The 25,163-nt window shown below is 47.1% G+C and overlaps 1 protein-coding gene across 6 annotated transcripts in view; it reads right to left on the bottom strand.

Moving 5' to 3' along the window:
• Positions 1-25,163, bottom strand: part of Abr (ABR activator of RhoGEF and GTPase) — a 206,439-nt gene that overhangs the window by 50,879 nt on the left and 130,397 nt on the right. For all 6 annotated transcript variants that reach the window (XM_070027409.1, XM_070027411.1, XM_070027412.1 and 3 more), the window contains 3 exons: positions 16,276-16,461; positions 8,107-8,214; positions 4,841-4,901 (listed from right to left, as the gene is read on the bottom strand). In XM_070027409.1, coding sequence (XP_069883510.1) covers positions 4,841-4,901; positions 8,107-8,214; positions 16,276-16,461 — 355 coding nt within the window. The remainder of the gene's footprint in view (positions 1-4,840; positions 4,902-8,106; positions 8,215-16,275; positions 16,462-25,163) is intronic.

Genomic DNA, 25,163 nt, shown 5'->3' with positions numbered 1-25,163 from the left:
GAAGCCAAAGTAGATTCTGTGGCAACCTGTACTTGACTCTTACTCCTAGGCAGGCCAAGCAACAGAAAGACAGATGCACAGTAGCAAGAGCCACCTATCTCAACTTCCATCTTATATAACTTCTTTGAGGGCCATCTCTCCTGCCTGCCCATCCTGGCCTTGGCCTGGCTCAAAGCAGATGTTCCCATGTACATATGCCCCAATCACACTAATCCATGCCTCATAGTGGTCCAACTTGCTCTGGGTGGGGCACTCCCAGGGCTCTAGGATAGAAGAGGGTGACATGGGGATTTTTCCAGGAGTGGCATCTTTTGGTGCCCATAATTCTCATGCTCCTCCAGTCCAAGGTGGGACCATCTGGGAACACTGACTACAATCTGATCCATATACCTGGTCCCATCTCATGAACAAAGACATTTCTTTTTTCTTTTCTTTTCTTTTTCTTTTTTGTCAGTTGTGAGGCTTGAACTCAGGGTCTGGGTGCTGTTTCTCAGCTCTTTTGCTCAAGGCTAGCACTCTACCACTTTGAGCCATAGCTCCACTTCTGTGGTTTTTTTTTTTTTTTTTTTGAGTGGTTAATTGGAGATGAGAGTCTCATGGGGAACTTTTCTGCCTGGGCTGATTTCAAACCACTATCCTCAGATCTCAGCCTCCTGAGGAATTAGGATTACAGGTGTGAGCCACTGGCACCCAGTTGAACAAAGACTTCTATGTGAACTTGAGCCTCAAACAGAATAGCAAAGGCAGAGGCAGGCCAGATCTCTATGAAAACTCTCAAGCTGGTAGCAGTCTGTGGAACAAAGATGTCCTAAAGGAATTCAGGTGGGGCCAGGCTGAGGGGAGCCGAAGCAGGCTGGGATAATGCAAGCTCAGCTTAGTCCCGCTGTGCCATGCCCCTCTGTGACCCAGACACCAAATGAGGATTGCCAGGATTCAGCAAGAACAGGTGGAGGTGGCAGCTGGCAGCCTAATACTTCCAAATATCTTTCCAGCAGACAGCTGTGCCTTGCCCCTCCCAACATGGTGCTTCAGCATTGGTCCTGCACCTGGATGCACCAGTCCATGGGGTCATAAGCTTTGGCTTCCTGCCACAGCAGCAACATGAGACAGGATGCTGGTCTGGGAAGGATGACCCTCACTGGGTGCTTAGTAATATGACATTGTAATAGATTCCCAAGATGACATTCATGCTCCAGCCAGACCCTAACCAGAGTCCCCTGAAGCCCTAGATATAAATACCTTGGGAATTGCTAGGCAGACACTTCAGCTGCCAGCTAAGAAGAAGATGCGGTCTCAGCGGTGTGCCAAGAGCCTTATCTGCAGTCTTTGCTTGGCTGCCCATTAGAACCACTGGGGGAGCTCTTAAAAGTAACAGATGCCTGTCCTCACCCCATCCTCTAAACCCAAATCTCCGCAGGGCAAAACAGGGCAGCAGCATTTTTAAAAAGCTGCTTTGCTGATACCGATGTGTAATAATGACTGATAACGGCTGCTTTAGGCAAACACACTTCCTATGACTTATCTATAGCCATTTCTTATCTAGCAATTTCTAGAGACCCTGCTTATGGGCTATGGGAGCTAAAACAGGCAGAACCAACTTTGTGGAATCCTGGGACAGAGAGGATAAAACTCAGGGGATAGGCCCACCCACCTGTGGACCAGCCCATCCTCAGGGAGAATTATACCAAGAGAACCCCAGAGACCCACAAGGAAGTACAAGGTCAGCAGACAGGTGCCAGGGTGGGCCCAGAGTCCCAGCCCCCTAGAAAGCTGACACTGCGGTGTCAGCTCTCCCAGCCCTCCCTCTCCCAGGTTCCAGAAGGAAGAAGTTGCTAACTAAGCTCAGAAGCCAGCACAAATGGTGGATCAAATTTCAGAAGGGGTTATTAATATGTCTGCCGTCACCTTAATAGTCCATATGACAAAGGGCTGTGGAATGAGTCTTGTGGATTGGGATAGGGGACAAGGGGAAGGTGGCTAGGACAAAAAGTAGGGAGAGTGAAGGACAGGGAAAAGCCTTGGATCACCATCAGGTATGGAAGAAACCAGGAGAGGAAGGGCATCCCATTATCTGTGCTCCCCTCAGCCCTGTACATTTAACCTTGCCCCAGGAGCTCTTGGCTTTTACCTATTCTTAGCTCTGACAATCTTCTTCTTGTCCCTAGGCAACTCACTTTCCCCACTCCTCACCATTCTATTCTGTCTGGCCAGCCAACAAGTGGCTATGCTTATCTCTCCCTAATTCCAGGAAGGCTTCCCTGACCAGGGCCTTTGCAAACAACACCTGCGGAGTCCAAAAATCAGACCACCAACTATACCATAGCAAGCCAGTCTCCCTGAACAAGCTTGTCTCTCCAGTTTGTATGGTAGTCACTCTGTGTCTAACAGCATTGAGTTAACTGCCTTATGTACATTATTTCCTGTGACTAAAAGGGCAACAATGTTCACAAGACCCACTTTACAGTTGAGGAAACAGAGGTATAGACACCTGAAATTTACTCACAATCACAAAGCTGGACATGGTGGCTGGGTTTAGAATGTCACTTTACCCATGCTCCTAACACTGAGCCATCTTTTTCCTTGAGAGAAGAAACTCCATGAACCACAGAAAGGATCTCAGAAAGGGACTCCAGGATGGGTAAGTTGGCCTTTCCCACTACCAGGGAGAGCCCTTTCCTTAGCAGGTTCCTTCATTCTTTATTCTCTGCACTGAAACTGACTTCAAAGACAATATCATAGGAATCAAAGAAACCCTGAGCTCCAGGTCCTCAGATGCTTCACTAAGACTAAGCTTCCTTTTGGGGAGGGAAGAGGAAACAAAGGGCTGACCATTCCCTCAACATACATTTTTTTTTTTTAAAGCAGAGCTGAGACTTGACCAACTCCTAGTCAGACAAAAAACAGCATTTTCCCTATGCTCACTGAACAGTCCAATTTCAAGTCCGGCTTTCTTTCTGATTCCAGTCTGTTGGAATCAGCTGAGAGGCAGGGACCACAAGGGCGCTTCTGTCTTGCAAAGAGCTGCTTTCTAGGCTGCTTCCACCACAAGTGGTCTTTGACCCAGGGCAACCAGAAAGGCAAAGGGGACAATGATCTGACACAGCCCCCCAGACACAATGGCCTGAAAAAGGGCCTCAAGAAAGCTCATTCATCTCTCTTCTAGAAAACTGCCACCACCCTCAATTCATCCTGTAACAAGCGGCGCCAGGTTACCACGGAAATAAGCAAGCACAGTGAGGGCGAAGGGTACAAACAAAATGCCTGGTAAGAGGGAAGTGGAAGGTCCTCAAGTCAGCCACCTGCTGCTCCCACCTACAAGAGCCCCCAGTAGCTGGCCTGGAGGCAACATGTGCCCTCCATGCCTGCCAAAGGCAGCCCAGGTCATCCTTGATGGCACTTCTTGCCTTGGACAGCAGTGCCCACTGGCTTCTGCCTAGGTCAGCTTAAACATCAGCCTGGCTGATGTCCCATGCCTATTTCCAGAACCCTTGGCCCCCTCTGAGAAAGCTACATGGACGATACGATACTCTGGGTCTTTCCCGCTGAAGGGTGTGTTTGTGTGTGTGTGTATGTGTGTGCGTGTGCGTGTGTGTGCATGTGCGTGTGTGTGTGTGTGTGTCCTTCACAAAGCAGGAGCCTGCCACACCCCCCTCTTTCAAGCCAGCCTTCCATGCTAAGTGTGGAAACCTGGTCCCAAGGGTCACTAGAGGCTAGAAGCAAACCTTTAGGGAACAAGCCAGTTCCTTTTACCCTCCTGGCATAGTCCTGAGAGAAGGCAGCATGTGCAGCGAGCACACAATACCCGGGCTGTTCAACCTCTTTTCTCCCAAACAAAGAAACTCCCAAGTTCTCTCTCTAGCCTTGGCTGGCATGCTCTCTGCCTGACCCCTGCTGCCCTTCTCCTTGCCATTAGGGCTACTCTGCTTGTAGGCACAGCCTGCCACTTTCTCTCTTTCACCTCTCCAGGAAGTTGCTCAAAATCCTGTCATGCACATACACGTTAAGCCACCAGTTTCCCCACAGATATGTGTGTGTGTATGTGTACGTGTGTGTATGTGTGATAAAGACAGAGAGAGAGACAGAGAAGAGAGAGAGAAAGAGAGAGAGAGAGAGAGAGTGGGGGGACTCCTCTAGCCCTGCTGTTCCCTTTCTAAGTCACCCTATCCTAAGTGCCCCCCACACTTCAATTACAGTTGACCCCCGGCTCCAAGAAGAATGCATGCAGGTCCAGCCACTTGCCCAGCCTCCCTTCCCAGCTGCACCTCCCCACCCAAATCCTGCTGGCCATATTAAAGACGGCTCCAGCCAACCCCCAGGTGGCTTTAAGACACACCGCCTCCCATGGAGGGGCGCTTGGGTTACCATAGGTGCAGTTACAGCAGAAGCGAATGATGAAGAGGATTTCCATGGCAGCCTCGGTGCCTGCAGCTGGGGCGTGCAGCCATCGCTCCAAGCTCCCGGCTCCTGGCTCCCCTCAGTAGCCTGGCCACTCAGCCACCTTGCCGCTGCTGCACAGCCGCTGCTGCACAGAATCAAGCAGCCGCTTCCTTCCTTGCAAGTGCTCCTCCAGCAAGGGGGAGGGCAGGAGGCGCGTGGAAAAGTGGGAGGAGGGAGGGAAGGAGGAGGGATGGAGCGCCTGCTGGCATCCTAAGGAGGAGCACGTTTGTAGCTGGCCCGCTGCCTAGAGAGGAGAGGCTGGATTCCTCATGTGCACGAGCACACTGATGCACGCTTGCGCGTGCACACACACGCAAACAGGGAGGGCAATGCAACACAATCTGTAGCTCACAAAACCAGACAAAGGAAGGTGACTGTAAACCAGCCCACTCCCCCCAAGTACCTTCCATGGTGACTGATGTGTGGCTGTCCTTGGAGTCCTTGGGCCCTTTCACTTTGAGTTCCTGCCAGAGGGAGGAGAGGAATCACTACCTGGAGTGTGCCCCTCCCCCCCGCCCCTCCCTCAATGGTGAGCACGGCAGAAGAGGGGGTCTGAAAGCCAGGAGTGCAAATACAAGGAGACAAAGGAGACCTGTGGGCACAGGCCACCTCTGCTTTATCATCTGGATCCCTGGAGACTCCAGAGTCCAGTTGTGAGAGTGGGGGCCACAGGAGGATGCTGGGTACCAGAGTTACGACTGGTGGTAGGAAGCACGGTGATAAAAGGAACTTCTTACACCCGCCTGCTGATGCCCCTCACAAATAACTAAGGGCCTCCCTAAACATGGCCAATAGCAGGACCCCACTACATGTGCCCTCAGCAGCCACTTCTCAGGAATGCATACACCTAAGCCAGGGAAGTCAGGGTTTGCACCTACAGGCACCAGGTGTGGGAGCAGTAGCAGCCCTGAGCCAGTGGAGGGCTGCACACCTGCACAGGGAAGCAAGGAGGAGGCAGACTTGGGGCAGGGATGCTGAGCTCCACAGGTCAGTCCAAACCACATGTTCTTATTCAGGAGGGACTCAGCCTGCTTCCAGCCAACCTGACACTCTTCACCACCCCTTCTGAAGCTCTGCTAAGTACCCTGAAGTGAGTGCTGGAAACAGTCTCCAGGGACAGTGTAACCTATTTTCTTTAGAAGAAGATGTCCAGCTTTTGGTAACAGGAAAGTGCAGCCAACAATTAGAGCTGAAATGCAATCCCTCCTTGGCAGGCTGAGTATACAGAGCCTGAAAGAAAAGTGTCCAGGAAAGGCAGGGGCCAAGGTGAGGCCAAGGTCAGACACCCAGGTGGTATCTGCTCTGCCTAGGGGATGGAAATGCCCAGACAGCAGGAAAGACCTCATTTCCTACTCTGTCTCCAGCTGTTTCTAGACAGAGTAAACCTCCAGAGACAGAGCTAGTGTGTGTGTGTGTGTGTGTGTGTGTGTGTGTGTGTGTGTGTGTGTGTGTGTGTGTGTGTGTGTGTGTGTGTGTGTGTGTGTGTGTGTGTGTGTGTGTGTGTGTGTGTGTGTGTGTGTGTGTGTGTGTGTGTGTGTGTGTGTGTGTGTGTGTGTGTGTGTGTGTATGGGGGTGTGTGTGGAACTCAGCTTCTCTAGGCTATGTCTCTCACTGAATTCCTACCTTTAGGGAATTTTGCTCCACGCCCCCTCCAGTGCAGCCTAGAGGTATGAAATCACTCCTGCTGTAGAGGAAAAGGGCCTAATTGCAGTAATTAAATGGCAGCGCCAGCAGGAAGCAACGGCAGCACGAATGGCATCATCGTCATAGAGTGAGTCAGGATGAACAGCCACCTGGCAGAGGGCCACAGCCTGGCTCTGCACTCTGGGGTGGGCAGACTCTAAGGGGCTCCTGCCACTGCATACAGAATGGCCAATCAACGAAGATTATGTAGGGATCTTATACTCTGGACACTCCCTAGGCTATGTTGATTCCAGGCACTTGAGCAGAGCCCTGTGAACAGATTAGGGAATTCCAGTTTGTTCCTAGGGCAAGCTGGGAGCCATGAGGGGAAGCACCATTTCTCCAGTCTCATGAATCCATAGAGAGGGACTTCCCTAGCCCTTTCCCCATCCTCTCAGGCAGGGGATGATTCATCTGATCCATGAGTTGAGGGGAGGAAACCAAGCTCAGGCCTGTTCTCTGTATCTTCAGTTACAAAGGCAGGCTCTGCCACCATGGTTAGGAGGGACCTGTGGCTTCCTGTTTCAGCCAGGGATTCAAGAGATATATTTACTTCCAATGACGAAGTGTTAGCAAGTCCCATGTGGCTATAGACCCAAACTTACATGTTCCAATTTGGCTTTTTCTAATAATCAAGCTGACATGTTCACTTCTATCTGTCCTACTCTTATATGTTCTCTTGGTTGTTTCCAAATTCAGACAGAACCCTAGCAGGTTCAGGAAAGCTATTCTGAGATTCACTAACTATTCTAGCATCAGAGCTAAGGAAAGAAAAGAGCCAGGGGGAACCTTTAAGGCAGGACTTCTAAAACTGTAGAACTGCTCCCTCACCACAACAAACCAACAAACAAACAAACAAACAAAAGCAAGAACAAAAAAAAAATCCCCAGAGGTTCTTTTGCCTTGGGTTTGGGCTTAGAGCTAGGTATCTCCTGTAAAGTTGATTGATGGCTTAGGGGTATTTCTGGGGCCTTTTTGGATAAAGGATGAATTGGGCTGTGCTCCTGAAGCATCCTATAGCAGCAGCCCCTCCTAGCTACTCTAGATAGAAGTGCCAATGGCAAGGGTGCAGAGGAGCACGTGGGGAGGACTTAGCTATAATAGCAGGGACAGTCTAGGGCTGCTTCTCTCCTGAAGTAGTCCTGTTGTCTGTTTGTAAGACTGCAATTTTAGGGTTAGCATGGATCTTTTTTTTTTTTTTTTGTCGGTTGTGGGGCTTGAACTCTGGACCTGGGCATTGTCCCTGAGCTCTTCAGCACAAGACAAGCGCTCTACCACTTGAGCCACAGCACCACTTCCACTTTTCTGGTAGTTAATTAGAGATAAGAGTCTCAGTGACTTTTCTGTCTGGGCTGGCTTTGAACTGTGATCCTTAGATTGTGAGTAGCTAGGATTACAGGCATCAGCCACTGGCGCTTGGCTTGCCACAATTTTAAAAGATCACCTAGTCCAGACTTTCCTGAATCCTCCTTCCTGATCTTCTATAAAAAATTACTTAGTACCTTGTTAGAGTAAAGATTTCTACCTCCCTGCCAGCCCCTCCCAGCTTTCAGACCTAGCCCTCTGAATGAGAAGCTGCAGGAAAGGAAGTTAGACACCCACATTTTAAACAGGGTCACACTGATTCTCATCTAGCAAGTTTGAGATGGAACTTGTCTATCTGCAGGGACAAATCCCAGCAGACCACTCTACAGGGGAGGAAACAAAGGCCAAGAGAAAAGAAATAACTTGCTCAAGGTCACCACAGCATAGGAGAACACTGCCTGTTCCTCTTTCTAACCTGAAATGGAATTTAAAAAAATCAAACTGATCAATATTTTTATATTAAGAGGAAAAATGTCAAGTGCAAGAAAGCAAATGTCAGGCCAAAAGTTACCCACAAGGGGAACAGCCTCCCTGATAGGCAAGCAAAGGAGAAGACTTATTCACAGGCTGGAAGGTTCCAAGCTACTCCCAGGGCCCCAGGGACTGAGAGGAGCGGCCTACCTCTGAGATCTTCTGGAACTGGTTGTTGGATTGGCTGCATTTCTCAGCTGTCTCCAGAGCAACTTTATAGTTATCCACAAATGCTTTGTACACACCAAGCTGGCTGGCCTGCAGGGGGGAGACAGAAAATGGAGAAAGGAGGGTAGGAATGGGATGGGGAGAGGATTAATGAATGGATGAAAGCTTATCTAGAGCTCCTGGAGCTCCCTTAGTGCTCAGAACTTCTCACTTAGCCCCAAAGGGCTTACTGGAAATGAGGGGAAAGGCAGGGATGAACATATTACAGTATCCCTTTGAACTTGACAGTTTCCATGGAAACTGGCTTAGCCAATAAGGTTAAGAGGGGGTACTGAGGGGGTGGAGAGCAAGGTAGGGCCTTTATTGGAACACTAGAAACTGAACTCATCACAATAAAGTCTCCTAGGGTTTGAGGCCTTTTAATGCCTTATATCTGTTTCACATCTTGGTATTGGCTGGAGCAGAGGAAGACAGGAGTGGTGGGCACATGTTGCCTACTTGGTTACCTATTCCTGGTGCTAGGGCCCAGCATTTAAAGGGAATCAAGTTTCTGCCCCCATCTCCTCAGTCTCCAATGAGTCAGAACCCCATCTCACTATACACTTGCATGCCACCCAGAACTGGACACAGAGCTTTTCCTGACTTGCCACCATAAAAAGCCTTGCCTCCTCTGGGTGGCAGGGCAGATCCCAGTATTCCTTTCTGCAAATGGTAAAACTGAGGCCATTTGTTCAATCCCTCGAATATTTATGGCAAGGCTTCTCTAAGCTGTGTACACATATTTTCTCCTAAGAGAACAAAGGGTAGCAATTCAAATTAAAGCCACAATGAAAAATTATTCCATTCCTGTAGGAAGGGTTGAAATTTACAAGTTTATTGATATCAAGATTGACAAAAATGGGGGAATGTGAAGAAATACAAACTCCTATGGAAGGCTTATAGATTTAAGTTAGTAAAAATATTTGGAGAATAACTTCTCAGTAACTAGTAAAGCTGACAGTAGGCATAGTCTTAGCCTACTGCTTAACAAATATCTTCCTTCCTTCCTTCCTTCCTTCCTTCCTTCCTTCCTTCTTCTATCCCTCCTTCCTTCCTTTTCTCATAGTATTGAATTTTTTTCTTGGTCCTGAGGCTTGAACTCAGGGCCTTTGTAGCATCTCTGAGTTTTTTCACTCAAGGCTGGTTCTCTACCATTAGAGTTAAAGCTCCACTTCTGGCTTTTGGGTGACTAATTGAAGATAAAAGTCTCACAGACTTTCCTGCCTGGGTTTGCTTTAAACTGTAACCCTCAGATGTCAGCATTCCGAGTATTTAGGGATTACAGGCATGAGCTACCAATGCCTGGCTCTATAGTACTGGATTATGAAGTTGGGGTTGTGTTTGCTAGGCAGACATGACACTCTACCATAAGAGCCATACCTTCAGCCTACATGTGGCTATTGGACACCTACCATTAAGTAGTGTAACCTGAAGTGTGTTGTATATCTAAAATCATGTTGTAAAGTATGCAATATGGGATATAAATTATATCACTATGGATTATATATTGAAATGATCTGCTGAAATAAATAAAATATATTTTAAAAATCAATTTCCTCTGTTTATCTCTTATTTGTTTTTGTTCTTGTTCTTTCGTGACAGTCCTGGGGCCTGAACTCAGGGCTTGGGCACTCTCCCTGAGCTTTTGTGCTCAAAGCTAGAGCTCTACCACTTGACCCCAGCTCCCACTTCAGCTTTTTGTTTGGTGGTTAATTGGAGATAAGAGTCTCATGGACTTTCCTATGGGATAGCTTTGAAGGGTGATCCCAAGATGTCAGCCTCTTGGGGAGCTAGTTTTACAGGTATGAGCCACTGGTACACAGTTGTTCATTTTGGTTTGCTTTGGGTGTCTCATTATGTTGGCCTTGAGTTAACAGACTCAAGTAATCATCCTGCTTCAGCTTTCCAAGGAGCTGGGCCTGTAAGTATCTGCCACCATGCCCAGTTTATTCTATTTTATATGATTTTATTTTTGTGGTGGAGATCAAAACCAGGGTGACAAGCATGCTAAGCAAGTATTCTTATCTCTGAGCTAAATCCACAGTCCTATTTTCACTTAAAACAATGTTGCTACTGCTAGGTGCTAGTGGCTCAAAGAGATCTAAGAACTGGTGTTCAGAACTAGTCCAGGAGGACAAATTTGAAAGACTGTTATCTCCAAACTGAAAGCAGAGGCATGACTCAAGTGGTAGAGCATGAGCTGTGAGCGAAAAGTTGAGAGAAAAAGTGCAAGGCCCTTAGGGCTGGGAATGTGGCTGAGAGGTAGAGTGCTTGCCTAGCATGCATGAAACCCTGGGTTCAATTCTTTAGTACCACATAAACAGAAAAAGCCAGAAGTGGCACTATGGCTCAAGTGGTAGAATGCTAGCCTTAAGCAAAAAGAAGCTCAGAGACAGTGCCCAGGCCAAGGGGAAAAAAAAGTACAAAGTCCTGAGTTCAAGCCCAAGTATCAGAAAAAAAAAGAAGTGGCTACAAATACTCTCTCTCTCTCTCTCTCTCTCTCTCTCTCTCTCTCTCTCTCTCTCTCTCTATATATATATATATATATATATATATATATATATATATATATATAAATGGAGCTAGGAAACTTGAAGAGTAAAAATGGGATAGATGAAATCCAGAGGGAGAATGATAGAAGGGATAATACTGATCAAGATGAACTGTACAGGGCTGAGAATATGGCTTACTGGTAGAGTGCTTGCCTAGCATGCATGAAACCCTGGGTTCAATTCCTCAGTACCATATAATCAGAAAAAGCCAGAAGTGGTACTGTGGCCCAAGTGGTAGAGCACTAGCCTTCAACACAGAGAGGCTTAGGGTCAGTGCCTAGGCCATGAGTATAAGCTACAGGACTGAAAAAAAAAAAAGATGCACTGTACGTATAAATGGTCACTATTTAAAAACACTTTGTACAACTAGTTGAAGATAATAATTTAGGGCTGGGAAGGTGGCTCAGTGGTAGAGTGCTTACCTTGCATGCATGAGGCCCTGGGTTCGATTCCTCAGCACCACATAAGCAGAAAAAACAAAAGCTAGAAGTGGCGCTGTGGCTCAAGTGGTAGAGCACTAGCCTTGAGCTGAAGAGCTGAGGGACAGCGCCCAGGCCCAGAGTTCAGGCCCCATGACCAGACCCAAAAAAAACCCAAAAAACAAAAAACAAAAAAGAGATAATAATTTAAAAATGTGTTGTTGAATGGCAACAATACATTTGTACAACTATTTAAAGATAATAAAAATATATTTAAATGTGACTCATAAGGTTAAGGTATAGCTCAATGGTAAGAGTGCTAGCCTAGTACCACCAAAAAACAAAACAAAACAAAACAGTGATTAGTAGATCATTGAAAAATACCCAGGTATCAGTAGCTCAACCTGTAATACTAGCAACTCAGGAGGCTGAAATCTGAAGATTATGGTTCAAATCCAGCCTTGGTAGGAGGAATGCTTATCTCCAATTAACAACTAAAAAGGGGGAAGTAGAGCTGTGACTCAAGTGGTAAAGCACTGGCCTTGATCAAAAAACAGAACTCAGGCCCTGAATTCAAGCCTCAGAACTCTCTCTCTCTCTCTCTCTCTCTCTCTCTCTCTCTCTCTCTCTCTCTCTCTCTCTCTCTCTCTCTCTCTCTCTCACACACACACACACACACACATAAACACACACGTGTATATATGTAGGTAACAACTTCTATCAGAATGTGCTGCTCTTAAAAACCTTCATATAAACCAGGTGCCAGTGGCTCACACCTATAATCCTAGCTACTCAGGAGGCTGAGATCTGAGGATCACCGTTCAAAGCCAACTTGGGCAGAAATGTCCATGAGACTCTTATCTACAATTAACCACCAGTAAACCTGAAGTGGCGTTGTAGCTCAAGTGGTAGAGTCCTTGCCTTGAGCTGAAGAACTGAGGGACAGTGCTCAGGCCCAGAGTTCAAGCCTCATGACTGACAAAAAAAAAAAAAAGCAAAAACAAAAACAAAAAAACCCGTTCATATACATGTGCCCAAGGAGATATTTATGGCTTCCCTCTTTTTAGTGGGAAAGCTGAAAATAAATGCTCACAAATACAGGAATCTAGACACTCAAAGAAGCTAAGATGAATGAACTACTCCAGGCATGGTCGCATATGTCTGTAATCCCAGTTCTCAGGAAGCTGAGGCAGGAGAATTATGAGTTGCAGGCCAGCCAGCCTAGGATACATAGGAAGACCTTGTCTCAAAAAAACCCACCACTAGATTTATATGTCGTAACACCAACATGTGATAAATATATGCACATTAAAAAAGAACATGTAGCATCATAAAAAGATATAGACATTATACATATGTGTATATATACATATATACATGTGTGTGTGTGTATACACTGTAGTTGTACAAGGTTACACACCAAAGTCTCACCAGCAGCTGCCTGAAGAGAAAATGCATAGATTACATCCAATTGTTTTGCCTGGTGGTGGAATATATTAATAGAGCCCATGTCTGGCACACGAAAATACCTGAGCTTGATCTCCAGCACCAAGGGGAAAGAGGGGGATAAAAAAAAGTTGGGGAATTTATCTTCCTAGTTTAACATCTGTTAACTGTGCATAACAATTGTCTGTTATATTTTTTTTCCAATTAAGTAGCAAGGGGATTCAGCTGCTCCTAGGTTTCCTTAGGGGCTTCCACTTCCCGCTAAAGTGTGGAAGAAGTAGCTACCCCTGAGCTCCACTACAGATCACTCTGCTCCCTGCAGAATCTTTGTGCTCTCGAGGGGCTATAGAGTCTGAGTGCAGTATCAACTGCGCCTCAAACCTCCCAGAGTAGAAACTGAGACCTTCATGAAATCTGGCAGGGCTGGAGAAAGGACACTAGAGAGAAGAGAAGAACATGGATACAGGGGGAGAAGCCAAGGCCGGAGCAGTGCATGTCTGAGCCCTGAGGTTGGAGGGGGCAGGACTGGAGTCTAGGTACTTTTTCAGAGGAGTAATGGTCATTGATGCCCCAAGCTGTAAGAGGTGTGCTCTACAGTTGCTTCTTAGATCAGAGTACAAATGATTGGCTCCTCCAGGAAAGGGCTCTCTATCCTTCATGCTCATGAGAAGAAAAAAGCCTGGTCCCAGGCTGGCATCAGCTAACTCTGCTAGCATTTTCCTGTGACTCAGGAACAGAAACCAGCTGTGTGGAGAGGTCAGAGGCCATCCTGAACACTGCCATCTGCACAGTCACCCAAGGCAGGAGGGCTTGAGGCCCCAGCCTGCCAGGGTCATTAACTTGGAAGCGGAGGTTGCCTGGAAACAGCAGCTCAGCACAGAAGTGATCTCACAAAACAAACAGCAGAGATGCTAATTTCTTTCTGTCCATAATGAATAATCAAATATCCAGAGACTTCAGTTGAAAATAAACTTCCTCCAGATGCCTAGCATGCCCTGGATCAACCCTTGGCCCTGCCAAGCCTGCAGGCGCCAAGACTTGGACATCAGTTCATGATGCTGGGAGGGGGTGGCAAATTTGCAATCAGCTGAGACCCATACAGAGATTCCAGTGATAAAGATGAATTAGGAGACCCTGTCCACTGTCCTCTGGGCTACTTGCTCTCCTCTTAAGTATGCTCTCTTCTGCATCCCTGAGGGATGAGGAGAGGCTACCCTCAAGCCAATCAGCTTGGCTCCTGGGACCGGGGAGGGTTGTCTGGGTGTTCACCATCCCTGCACTTGGGGAAGCAGCTTGGCCTGCTTCCAGGCAGGCCAAAAGTACAGTGTTCTGAGTGCCTCTTCTGAACAACCGCAACAACAGCAATAATAACTAACGGCAGTAATAATACTGCCAAACATTGAGCACTGATGAATTTCTAACCTTCCAGACGCTGTCCCAAGTACTTTCAAGTATTAACTCACTACTAACTATGATTATCCTCATTTACATGAGGAAGTTGAGTCACAGAAGGTGAGATAAGCTCTCACAGGACTGTCTATGGCAGAGCTGGGATTCAAACCTAGTTATGGCCAGCTTCAGAAGCCATGCTTGTCCCCACAACACTGTTGGTCTTAAAAAGACAAACAAAAAAATTCCCAGAGCTCTCAAAACACAAGGTGTCTTCCTTGTCACCTGCATTCTCCTCAAGGAGTCTAAGTGAAAAATAGTCTGTCCTCCTGAAGCTTAGCTTATGGTTTGGGGGAGACAGGCGCTTGTAAGTAATTCATGAAGAATTAGCACACGTAATAGGGAAGGGTTCTTTGAGGAGGTCATTTCTTTTTTCTGTTTGCTGCTCCTAGGGCTTGAACTCAGGGCTCAAACTCAGGGCATGGGCCCTGAACTTTTTTGCTCAAGGCTTGTGCTCTACTACTCGAACCAAAAACTTTTTGGTGGTTAATCAGCAGTAAAGAGCAATACAGACTTTCCTGCCCAGGCTGGCTTTGAACCGTGATCCTCAGGTCTCTGCCTCCTGATTAGCTAGGATTATAGGTATGAATCACCAGCACCCAGCTTTAGGAGACCATTTCTTTTTTCTTTTCTTTCTTTCTTTTTTTGGTCAGTTGTGGAGCTTGAGCTCAGGGCCTAGGCACTGTCCCTGAGCTTTTTCACTAAATGCTACTGCTTTACCACTTTGAGCCAAAGTGCTACTTCTGGTTTTCTGGTGATTAACTAAAGAGTCTCACAGACTTTCCTGCCCTGGCTGGCTTTCAACTATGATCCTCAGATCTCAGCATCCTGAGTAGCTAGGATTACAGATTTGAGCCACCAGCACCCAGCTATGAGGAGGCCATTTCTAAGTTGGGAACTGATCAAAGGGAGCCAGGTAGATGGGGAAGGCTATATTAGGCAGATGGAACTACAATATGCATTTGTCAGAAAGTTCCTACAGTGTGAACTAAGAACAGAAAGTCCTGTGTAAGGAGGCACAGAGTAGGGGAAGGAGCAGCCAGAGGACTATATATAGTTTTGTGGTCATTTCTGGAAGCCTGGCCTTTTGCCAGTGTAAAGGAGAGCCCTGGCCAGAGAGAAGCAAGGTCTGGGCAGGATTTGGCTGATAGTCTCCTGCTGCCAGCCGAGGTGTATGGTGGGAAAGGAGCAAGCCTGTGTGAAAGATCTACTCATGAGGCCACAGCAAGCGTCCAGGAGGTTAATAGGGGGTAAAAAGGAAGGATGACAGAGGGAACATAGAAAAGTATGTAGCCGTGAGGGACATCAAATAGGGATACCCTATGGGAAGTGGGGATGAGGGACAAGAGAGAGGAGGGGGAGGGCATTGTGCAAAAGGAGAGGCACCTAGGATGAGACCCAGGCACCCACTGAAATAAGGACAAGAGGAAGAGCAGGAACTTTAGGCAGTGAGTCTGGTTTTAAACATGCTGAGCGTGAGGGCCTATGAGTTTCCAAGCAAGCATCTTCTGCAGGGTGAGCTACACAGAGCCCTGTCCCTGCACTTCAACTAGTCTCAAGACAAAGAAGAAACTTGGGGATGCTGCTCCCTTCTGCCCAGCTATTCACACTCCAGGAACAGGGGGAGGACAGCAATGAACTCCTAGGCTTCTCCTGGCAGGCTGTCAGGAGTTAGGGTGGGATGCTATGTGGGTATGATCTAAGAGTCCTCCAGGAAACACAGAGGCAGAGCTAGGAGAGAGGGAATGATGGAAACCGTGGAGAAGAGCATCTCCCAACACGCAGCTGGTACCCTTTCCTTTCCCTACTGTGGCAGGTAAGGCTGATTCTCCATTCTTTTTGCTCTGGGGACCTCAGGAGACAACCATTAGTAGATGCAGTCTTCACCCAATTGTTCCGTTTTAGAGGCAGTACTAGGATGTAGTGAATCCCCCTGGTCTCAGGTGAGAATGCCACTCAAGTGAGGTCTGTATTCCAGTGTTGGCTCAAGGGGCTCCCATAGAGGGAGAGATAGAATGATCCCAGAAGCATTGATACATGTGGCCCTTCCATGTATTCCTGCAAACAGTCCCAAAGATCCACCACAGCAGGCTTGGAGTTGAGGTCCTGGACCCAAGTGTCCCCATATGACTAGCTACCAAGATTTCTGAGAGATGGCTCAGGCCTTTGAGAGTGCCCAGTGGGTTGGGGCTCACAAGTCCTTTCCCAAGGCCCTCTTAAGAACCACTGCCTTCTGGGAGACTCACCAGCTTCTGGAAGAGGTGGCCCATGGTGACCTGGCTGTCCCACTGCTGCACCTTGGGGCAGAGGTTGTCGTAGAACTCCTTGTGGATCTCATAGATGTCCTGGATCTTGTAGAAGATGGTCTCAATCTGCTGGATTGTGAGTACGGGCTGGGAGGTGGTGGCTGTGGCCTTCAGGGGTTTCATGGGCTAGGAGAGGAGGAAGAGGAAGGAAGAGCAGAGGTGAGGATGAATAAAACAGAGTGCTGGCAGGCCCCAAGCAGATTGTGACACTGATTAAAACTTTGTGATGTCCAAGTCATGCCTAGACAAGGCCACCAAAGGCAGGGCACTGGCAGCTGCTCTCACAGGCCCTGACACGCCATGTGCAAGGAGAAGGAACCTGGCAGCAGGACCCTGGCCCAGGAGTCAGAGACATTCCCCACCCCAATCAGAGGTGGCATCCAGCCCATGCCTATGAGGGCTCACTGAGAGGTTTAACAGGACCCTTCTTTTCCACATTGGGGGGCTGGGAAGGTGGCTCAGTGGTAGAGCACTTGCCTTGCATGCCGGAGGCCCTGGGTTCGATTCCTCAGCACCACATAAGCAAAAAGAAAAAAGCCAGAAGTGGCGCTGTGGCTCAAGTGGTAGAGTGCTAGCCTTGAGCGGAAGAGCTGAGGGACAGCGCCCAGGCCCAGAGTTCAGGCCTCGACTGGACCCCCCCCCCCCAAAAAAAAAAAAAAAAGATCTTTTCCACATTGGCCTCATGGCCTGAGTCCTGAAGTTTCCTCATCACACTTCAATGGAAGGGAGGATGGACTGGGAACTGAGCTGTTTAGTTTCTTCCTTTCAGGAAACAAGGTGATTCTCTGACTTGAGGCCAGCTCAGACACCCTGATATTTCAGGTTCTCACTTAGAGAAAGGCGCAGGTACCTGTATGACTACTTCCTATTTTCCATCCCCATGGCCAACATTGTTGAACAACCATGATGAACCAGTGAGTGTGGTTGTGGTCTTAGGCCCTTTCTCAATTGACATGAAAATGAAACTTATCAGTCATCCCTGCTTGTGTACACCATGTACACGAGGGTCTTCAAGTGGCAATGAGGCAGTGACAGATAGTAACACAGGACCATCCCCCCTGTACTGCTATGCTAACATAGGCCTAGCCCTATGCTGGTGCAGATGGTAACACAGAATCATCCCCACACTGCTTGGGCTAATGAGGCTCAGATGGTAAGTCTCTGTATTTTCTAAATCACCTACTGATCTACAGGTGGTGGTATACACCTGTATTCCCAAATACTCAGGAGTCTGAGGTAGGAGAATCACTTGGGCCCACGAGTTCAAAACCATTCTAAATAAATAACCAAGACTCCTTATAAGGAGCTAGAGGCATGGCTCAGGTAGTAGAGCAACAGCCAATGAGCAAAAGCATCAGATGAGATCAAGTTTCAGTCTTGGGCAAAAAAAAATCAAGACTCTCATGAATAAATAAAAATAAATATAAACAATAAATTCTCCACAAGGAGTAAATATTAATTTTGCAATCAGAAAACCTCCCAAGATGTCCAAACTATGCTCCAAAGGCCATGTAGGCACAGGGTCTGAAAACCTGCCACATGGAGAAGACTGGAGAGGAATGGGCCTGTTTCTGGAAGAGAGGCCTGGGTTGGGTAGGCTGATATTCTTCTAAAGGCTGAATGGAAAGAGTTCTTCAGCTTAAGACAAGGTTACCTGTAGACCCAGCAGCAGTGGGGAGAAGTTAAGGGTCAGATTTGGGCTCTCTAGAGCTGTCCCCCACTATCTCCCAGGATGAGGTAGTGAGCTGTAGACAGGAGAAGCATGCTAGCAGACCACAAGCAACTCATCTGATGAAAGGGCTAGACTGGAGGGGAGCAAAACCAAAGCTATCCTTAGTTCCCATAAATCTTGACCACCAGCTTGAGCTGGCCACAGCAGCTAGACTTGCTGTCCAGCTTCCTCTGTCCTCCTTCCGATGGGGCTGAGCCCAAGTTTGTCCATAAGAGAAAGTCTCCCCTGTGTAAGTACCCAGCCAATGCTTAATTTCTGGCCTCCTTGCCCTCTAAGCTCTACCAAGTCCAGAGAAAAGCAGGCCCTCTCCTGCTGACTCACTCCATGCTAGAAGGAAGAGACCCTCAGTATGCAGTCCTTGCTGGGCAAAGGGTGTGGGTTTGAACTCTGATTCTGCTACTTAATACTTATAAGCAGATCACCTACCACTTCTGGGCTTAGCTTTGTCAGTTGATGTTAAGATCCAAAGCCTTACTTTATATAAAGTATCTAGAATGTGCCAGGCACACAGAAAAGTAACCAATATTACTATGAAAATAATGTACCAAGGCAACTAGCATGAGGCAAGACTTGGAGTACTCAGTGGTGGACAACTTCCCATCTAGCAGGGGAGACAGACCAGACAAGTAGACTATCAACTATCTAATGACATATAACAGTAAGTGCAATGAAGGAAACTAGGAGAAGACCTTCTGAGACAGGGCGGTGAAGGACAGCTTCTCCAAGGAGATGAATGTGTAGGGGGGTGAGTGATGGGGGGGAATGGCACTCCAGGATCATGCCAGGTCTGGAGGCAGGAATGGGCTTGGTGAGAGAGAGGGGTTGAAAAGGTGTGTGTTCTATAGGTAAGAATTGGGAATAGCCTAAGACAGGGCAGGGTAGATCCTAGGTTTATGTCTGTGGGGGGAGGTGGTCCATGCAGTGGAAGGAGAACAAGTTTTTGTTTGTTTTTTAAAGTGATAATGGGGTTTGAACTTAGGGCTTTGCATTTGCTAGGCAGACAGGTTACCAGACAGCCTTTTTTGTTTTTTTAATTATTTTTCTTGTTTTAGTTGTTTAGGGTTTTGCCTAGTGCCAACCTGGACCAGCATCAGCTCCTTCTTAGTTTTCATAATTGGTATTTCAGATAAAAACCATCATGCTGGACTTATTGGTTGAGATGGCTTTTTGTCTAGGCTAGACTCAAACCATGATTATTCACAGTTCTACCTCCTGATTAGCTGGTATTATAGGTGTTTACCACTGCAGCTACACCCCTCTCCCCTTTCTGGTGGTATTAGGGTTTGAATTCAGGGTTTTGTGCTTGCTGGGCAAGCAATCTACCACTTGAACTACATCCCCAGTCCTTTAGTTTTTAGTTTGTTTTTCAGATACGGTATCTTGCTTTTACAGGTCTGGCCTCAGACCTCAACCCTCTTGCTTCTGTCTCTCAAGTAGCTGTGATTACAGGCACATGCTGCCATACTCAGCCTAGGAAGAAGTACAGCTTTGACTCTGCAACTGACCCAGCTTTCTGTGTGAGCCAATATTTGGGAGACTATTTTTGTGACCTGTATCCCTGAATTTGAGAACTGTATAAACTATTTGAATAAAATGAACCAACAGTGAACAATGTGTGACAGCCTATTCTTGTCCAACTTAGACTAGAAATATCAACCAAATGGTTCTAAGGTCGCACAGTAGGCTTCTTGGAGGAGAGAGAGAGAGAGAAGGATCTCAGCTGAGGAGATCTGGGAAAGTGGGGGGGGGAAGGAGAGGAAGCTGGTAATATATTATATGCAGCAGAAACTAGAAGTCAGTACACTGTTTTCCCAAGCCTAGGTGGAAGGATAGAGAGCCTCCCAGAGGTCCCCCACCCCCAGAGCCCAGGTTTGATGTCATTGTTACCATTTTCTATGTAGGACCCAATGGAAGGACTAAATAGCCACAAAGTCCCAGAGCCACCCATGTTTGCCCTGCCTTGGTGCAATCTTCACTGTGAGGGAATAAAGGAGATGGAGTTGGGGAACACTCCTGGGGAGACAAAGGGGATAGGATTTCTCAGAAGCAGCTGTAGAAGCAGCACTCATCTGCCGCCTACACAGGCAGTCTCAATACACTCAATGCACTCAACGCTCTGCTTCCTCCTGAACTTCCCACTCTGTCTACAAAAGGGGAAGAAGAGGATGATGGGCAGTAGCCAGTCACATGGACAAGTCTGTACTGGGGACAGGAGACATTCCCACAAAAGACTGAGGACCTTTGCTCTTACCCCTGAGTGTATGTGGGGGAGAAGGAAGGGGTGGCTGGTTCTTAAGGCAGCTATTTTTTCAGGCCCTGTTGTGTGTGAAGGGCACCACTAGGAAAGGTGAGGACCACTAGGAGTGGGGCAGGCACTAGCAACAGAAGGGAGGAGTAACGAAGAGGGTGCATGAGGATGAATATAGTCTAAGCAGTTTGCCTGCATGCATGAAAACAGAGCCATGAAACCTGCTGATTTTTTATTTTAATTTTTTCGGTGCCAGTTCTGAGGATTGAAATCAGGGCCTCAAGCTCTCACTTGGTTTTTTTTTCTGTACTACTTTAGCCACACCTCCACTTCGGGCCTTTTGCAGATTAACTGGAGATAAAAGTCTTACTGACTTTCCTACCTGGGTTGGCTTCAAACTGTGATTCTCAGATCTCAGCCTCCTGCATAGTTAGGATTACAGTATGAGGCACCAGCACCTGGCTGAAATTGTTTTCAGAAGGGGGACTGGGATAGGGAAGAGTGATGCGGGGATGGGGGGGAGAGGGGGTGAGATTGATCAGGATACATTGTATACATGTATAGAAATGTCACAATTACATCTTGTACAACTAATGTATACTAATTCTTTAAAAGCAGCTATTTTTATCTGGCGAAGACTCATATATGGGCCTTTGGTTTTTTGAGGCAAGGTCTTACTATGTACCTGACCTTTTGACCCCTGTACTACTAGCCAATGAGCTAGCCTTCCAGTCACCTCCCTCCTCCCATGTCCAGCTGCACAGGGTAAGGACCCTGGCTCACTGTCTAATCCAAGGAGAATATTGAAAAAGAAGTCTTGGAGGATTTGGCTTCCAAGCCTGAGATCTTTTCAGGAAAACCCTGGCTGGGTAAGCTCTGACTTCACAGGTCAGGTCTACTGTGTCCCCCAGCAAGTGGTCTTTCGAAATAATGGAAAGAAATCTGCCCACTTCCTCTACCTCCTACCTCAGAAGGCTGGGTGCCTGTAAGGCACTTTGCTCATCTGTCACCTTGGTCATAACTCACAGGAGCCCAGGAAGGAGGTGTCATTAACCTATTTTGCAGATAAGAAGTTGAGATGCCCACAGACAATAAACTTTAATGTCAAAGTTGAGAATGAGAGTCTGAGCAGGGGCCCCGGCAGAGGTGGGATGTGCTGTGGCTAACAGCCCCACACTCTGTGGTTCCAGTACAGGCAACAATGCAGAGCCCAAGCCACTGCTCAAGGTCTGGGCGATGTAGAGTTACAAAGTAGCTGCTTTTCTCTTCTTTCCTTTGCCCTCTACCTCAGCCCAGGTAAGGAGCCCACCGGGACCCAAGAAGGTTCCAGAAGATTATTCCCAATGCGAGCCCCAGCTAGGGACCTCTGAACAGAGCCTCCTGTGCTGCCTTCAGTCTGCTTGTGCTTACACAGTCTTATTAGGTACATGCCCAGCCCTTTGCATACCAGGAAGTGGTAAGAGGAAAACAGTCATGCAGTCCCACTTGGCACTGCAAAGTCATTCTTTGAGTATAAAGGGAGCTATGGGAATGGAGTAGTATGGAGTGAGGGCTCAGATAGAAAGTTTCTCCTTCTTCCAGACCTCCAGGAAGAACAGAAAAGCTAGGGGGAGGGAGGACTTGATTCCTTATCTTTGCGGTTTAGTGGACGGTCCTGCCCCACCCCTTCCGGAGCCCTCCAGCTACAGGCCTGGCCTTTGTCCCTCTGCCCTCAGGTCAAGAAGGTACCTAGAAAGCCACGCATGGGAGGCTCACCCCTGTAATCCTACTTACTTAGGAGGCTGAGATCTGAGGATCACGGTTTGAAGCCAGCCTGGGCAAGAAAGTCCAGGAGACTCTCATCTCCAATTAACCACCAGAAAACCAGAAGTGGAGCTGTGGCTCAAGGTGGTAGAGCATTAGCCTAGAGCAAAAGCTGGGGGGGGGGGGGGGCGGGAATGTGGCTTAGTGGTAGAGTACTTGCCCAGCATGCATGAAGCCCTGGGTTAGATTCCTCAGTACTACATAAACAGAAAAGGCCAGAAGTGGCACTGTGGCTCAAGTGGTAGAATGTTAGCCTTGAACAAAACAAGCTCAGGGACAGTGCCCAGGCCCTGAGTTCACTACTGACCTTCCCACCCCCTCACTTAAAAGAAACCTAGAAGAAGCAGAGTGAACAAACTGGGGGGTGGGGCAGCCTCACAGTTGTGCCCTTAGGGCTTCAACTGTTCTGAAAGGCAGGGAGGGAGCTGCTATGTTTGCCCAGAAGAGGAGGCCTAAAGAAGGCAGGCTGGAATCTGAAGGCCTGGCATGCCTCTGGTAGGGAGGAGGGAGAAGAAAAGGAAGGCTCCTCCTCCTCCTGCAGGGAAAGGGTGTGTTGACAGGAACAAAAGAGCCCTAACTTGTCTTTTCTGTTGGTGTCGGAGAAAATAACAGTGTCACAGTAACACTTAGGCTCTGTTCTAAGTGGCATGTGTACAAATTCACTTAATCTTTCACACCAACCCTGTGATGACAGTACTATTTGCGAACCCAGTTTGCATATGGAAATAATTGAGGTACTAGTCTTGTTCACCTGCCAAAGGTGGAGTGGGGAGTCAAAGCCAAGCATTTGGGTTCCTTTCAGCTATATATCCCACTAGTCAGGACACCTGGGACCCTTTTTGTTTGTTTGTTTTGTTATAGTAACACCAAGTATATAAGGTATCTTTCATAAACATCTAGGAGGCATTCTGCCTGCCTTCTTCTTTCAGCCCAGTACCCAACACTGTACTAGGTCCCAAAGGATCAGTGACTTGGCTCAAACTCAGAGCATTGAGCTCTTGCTTGGCTTGGATGCTCAGCTGGTGTTATAGTTCTTGAGCCACAACTCTACTTCCAGCCTTTTGCTGGTTAATTGAAAATAAAAGTGGATTTGTTTGCCCAAACCACAATTCTCAGATCTCAGCTTGCTAAGTAGCTAGGATTATAGGCATGTGTAACATGTACTGGCTTTCAGTTTATCTTTTCAGCTCCAGAAGAAAGAGACAGAAGGCAACAGTATTGCTATTGTTCCCCCTTAATAGCAATTTCAGGTCCCTGTGGTCACCTACAGGGTGACCAGTATTTATTTTGACTCAAGAGATGCCATATTGGGGCTGGGAAGGTGGCTCAGTGGTAGAGTGCTTGCCTAGCATGTATGAAGCCCTGGGTTCCATTCCTCAGTACCACATAAACAGGACTGGCAAAAAAAAAGAAAAGAAAAGAAAAAAGAAACCATATTTCTATAACTTCTTTTTTTTTAATTTTTTTTTTGGGTTAGGTCATGGGGCCTGAACTCTGGGCCTGGGCGCTGTCCCTCAGCTCTTCAGCTCAAGGCTAGCGCTCTACCACTTGAGCCACAGCGCCACTTCCGGCTTTTTTTTTCTTTTTGCTTATGTGGTGCTGGGGAATCGAACCCTGTGCCTCATACATGCAAGGCAAGCGCTCTACCACTGAGCCACCTTCCCAGCCCCTATAACTTCTTTTATAGTGTATGGCTCTAACTTTTTTATTTATTTATTTTTTGTTGGTTGTGGGGCCTGAACTCTGGGCCTGGGCACTGTCCCTCATCTCTTTAGCTCAAGGCTAATGCTCTACCCCTTGAACCACAGTACCACTTCCGGCCTTTTCTGCTTATGTGGTGCTGAGGAATCAAACCCAGGGCCTCATGCATGCAAGGCAAGCACTCTACCACTGAGCCACCTTTCCAGCTCTGTTCTATTTTATTATCAATTATTATTTATTTGTTACTGTGCTTAATTTGTAATTTGTCCATAAGTTTGTATACATAAAGAAAAAACATTACATCCAGGATTCCATAGTATTCAAAGTTTCAGGCAGCCTTTCATGGATTAAAGGGGTGGGGGCAATTACATTTTCATCTCCAGATAAGGAAACTGAGGATTAAGGAGGTTATACATAGCTTTCCAAAGACAGTGACTTTTTCTTTTCTAGATAGGGTCTTCTATATTGCCTAGGTTGGAATCAAACTCTTGATCTTCCTGCCTCTGCCTCCCAAGTGCTGAGCTTACAGGTATGGTGCCATCATGTCTTCAAGACAGTCATTTTTCAAACTCACAGCATATGTAAGAAATAATATGGCTGTGTATAGATACACATGCATATATACATCAAATGAAAAATCTCCTTAACTAGTACTTATCCTTACTGTGTGTGAGGCTCACTAATACTTTCTATTTCATTTTTAAGATGGTGATTCAACCCACTACACTTTCACAACCCAATAAAGGGTGGAGATGCATGGTTTGAAAAACAGGGTAATACGCCTACATGGTAGACATAATGCTATAAGCGCTGGCTCAGACAGGAATCACATAACGGGTGCAATATCCCTCACTTGGAAAACATTATTGTATGAACCAATAAACGTCTTGAATCCTAAGATAAACAGCCTGGTGTACTGTAAAATGTCTTCACATTTTAGTAGCTATCCCTTGGGTAATAATGACTGTCTTGTAACACTCTGGGGCAAGCACATAAATGTATACCTTACTTCTAAGAGTTAAGTTTCTACTGATACCCTTTTTTTTTTCTGATAGCATCTTATGTCTCAGACTGCAAAACACCCAGAAGAAAAGAACTTTACAGGCCACAATCACGCTGCATAATATCCAGATGCATCTAATAAGCACTTTCTGCAAAGGCAAAAGCATCTTCAATCTGTGGAGTATGTTTATCTCTTGAAACATTTTAATAGTTCCCACCCGATTTGATTCTCAGAACAATTGCTTCATCTTAGCTGAGGGCTCAGGTTGGTCTAATGCCCCAGAGCTTTGGTGCTTCTCAGATAAGTTGATGTTAGGCAAAAATGAACCCCAAGATAAGGAC

This window comes from Dipodomys merriami, unplaced genomic scaffold (assembly GCF_024711535.1).
Source record: "Dipodomys merriami isolate MVZ:Mamm:240054 unplaced genomic scaffold, mDipMer1.0.p SCAF_19, whole genome shotgun sequence".
In the NCBI taxonomy this organism is placed as follows: domain Eukaryota; kingdom Metazoa; phylum Chordata; class Mammalia; order Rodentia; family Heteromyidae; genus Dipodomys; species Dipodomys merriami.
This window is presented reverse-complemented; position numbering and strand designations above follow the sequence as displayed.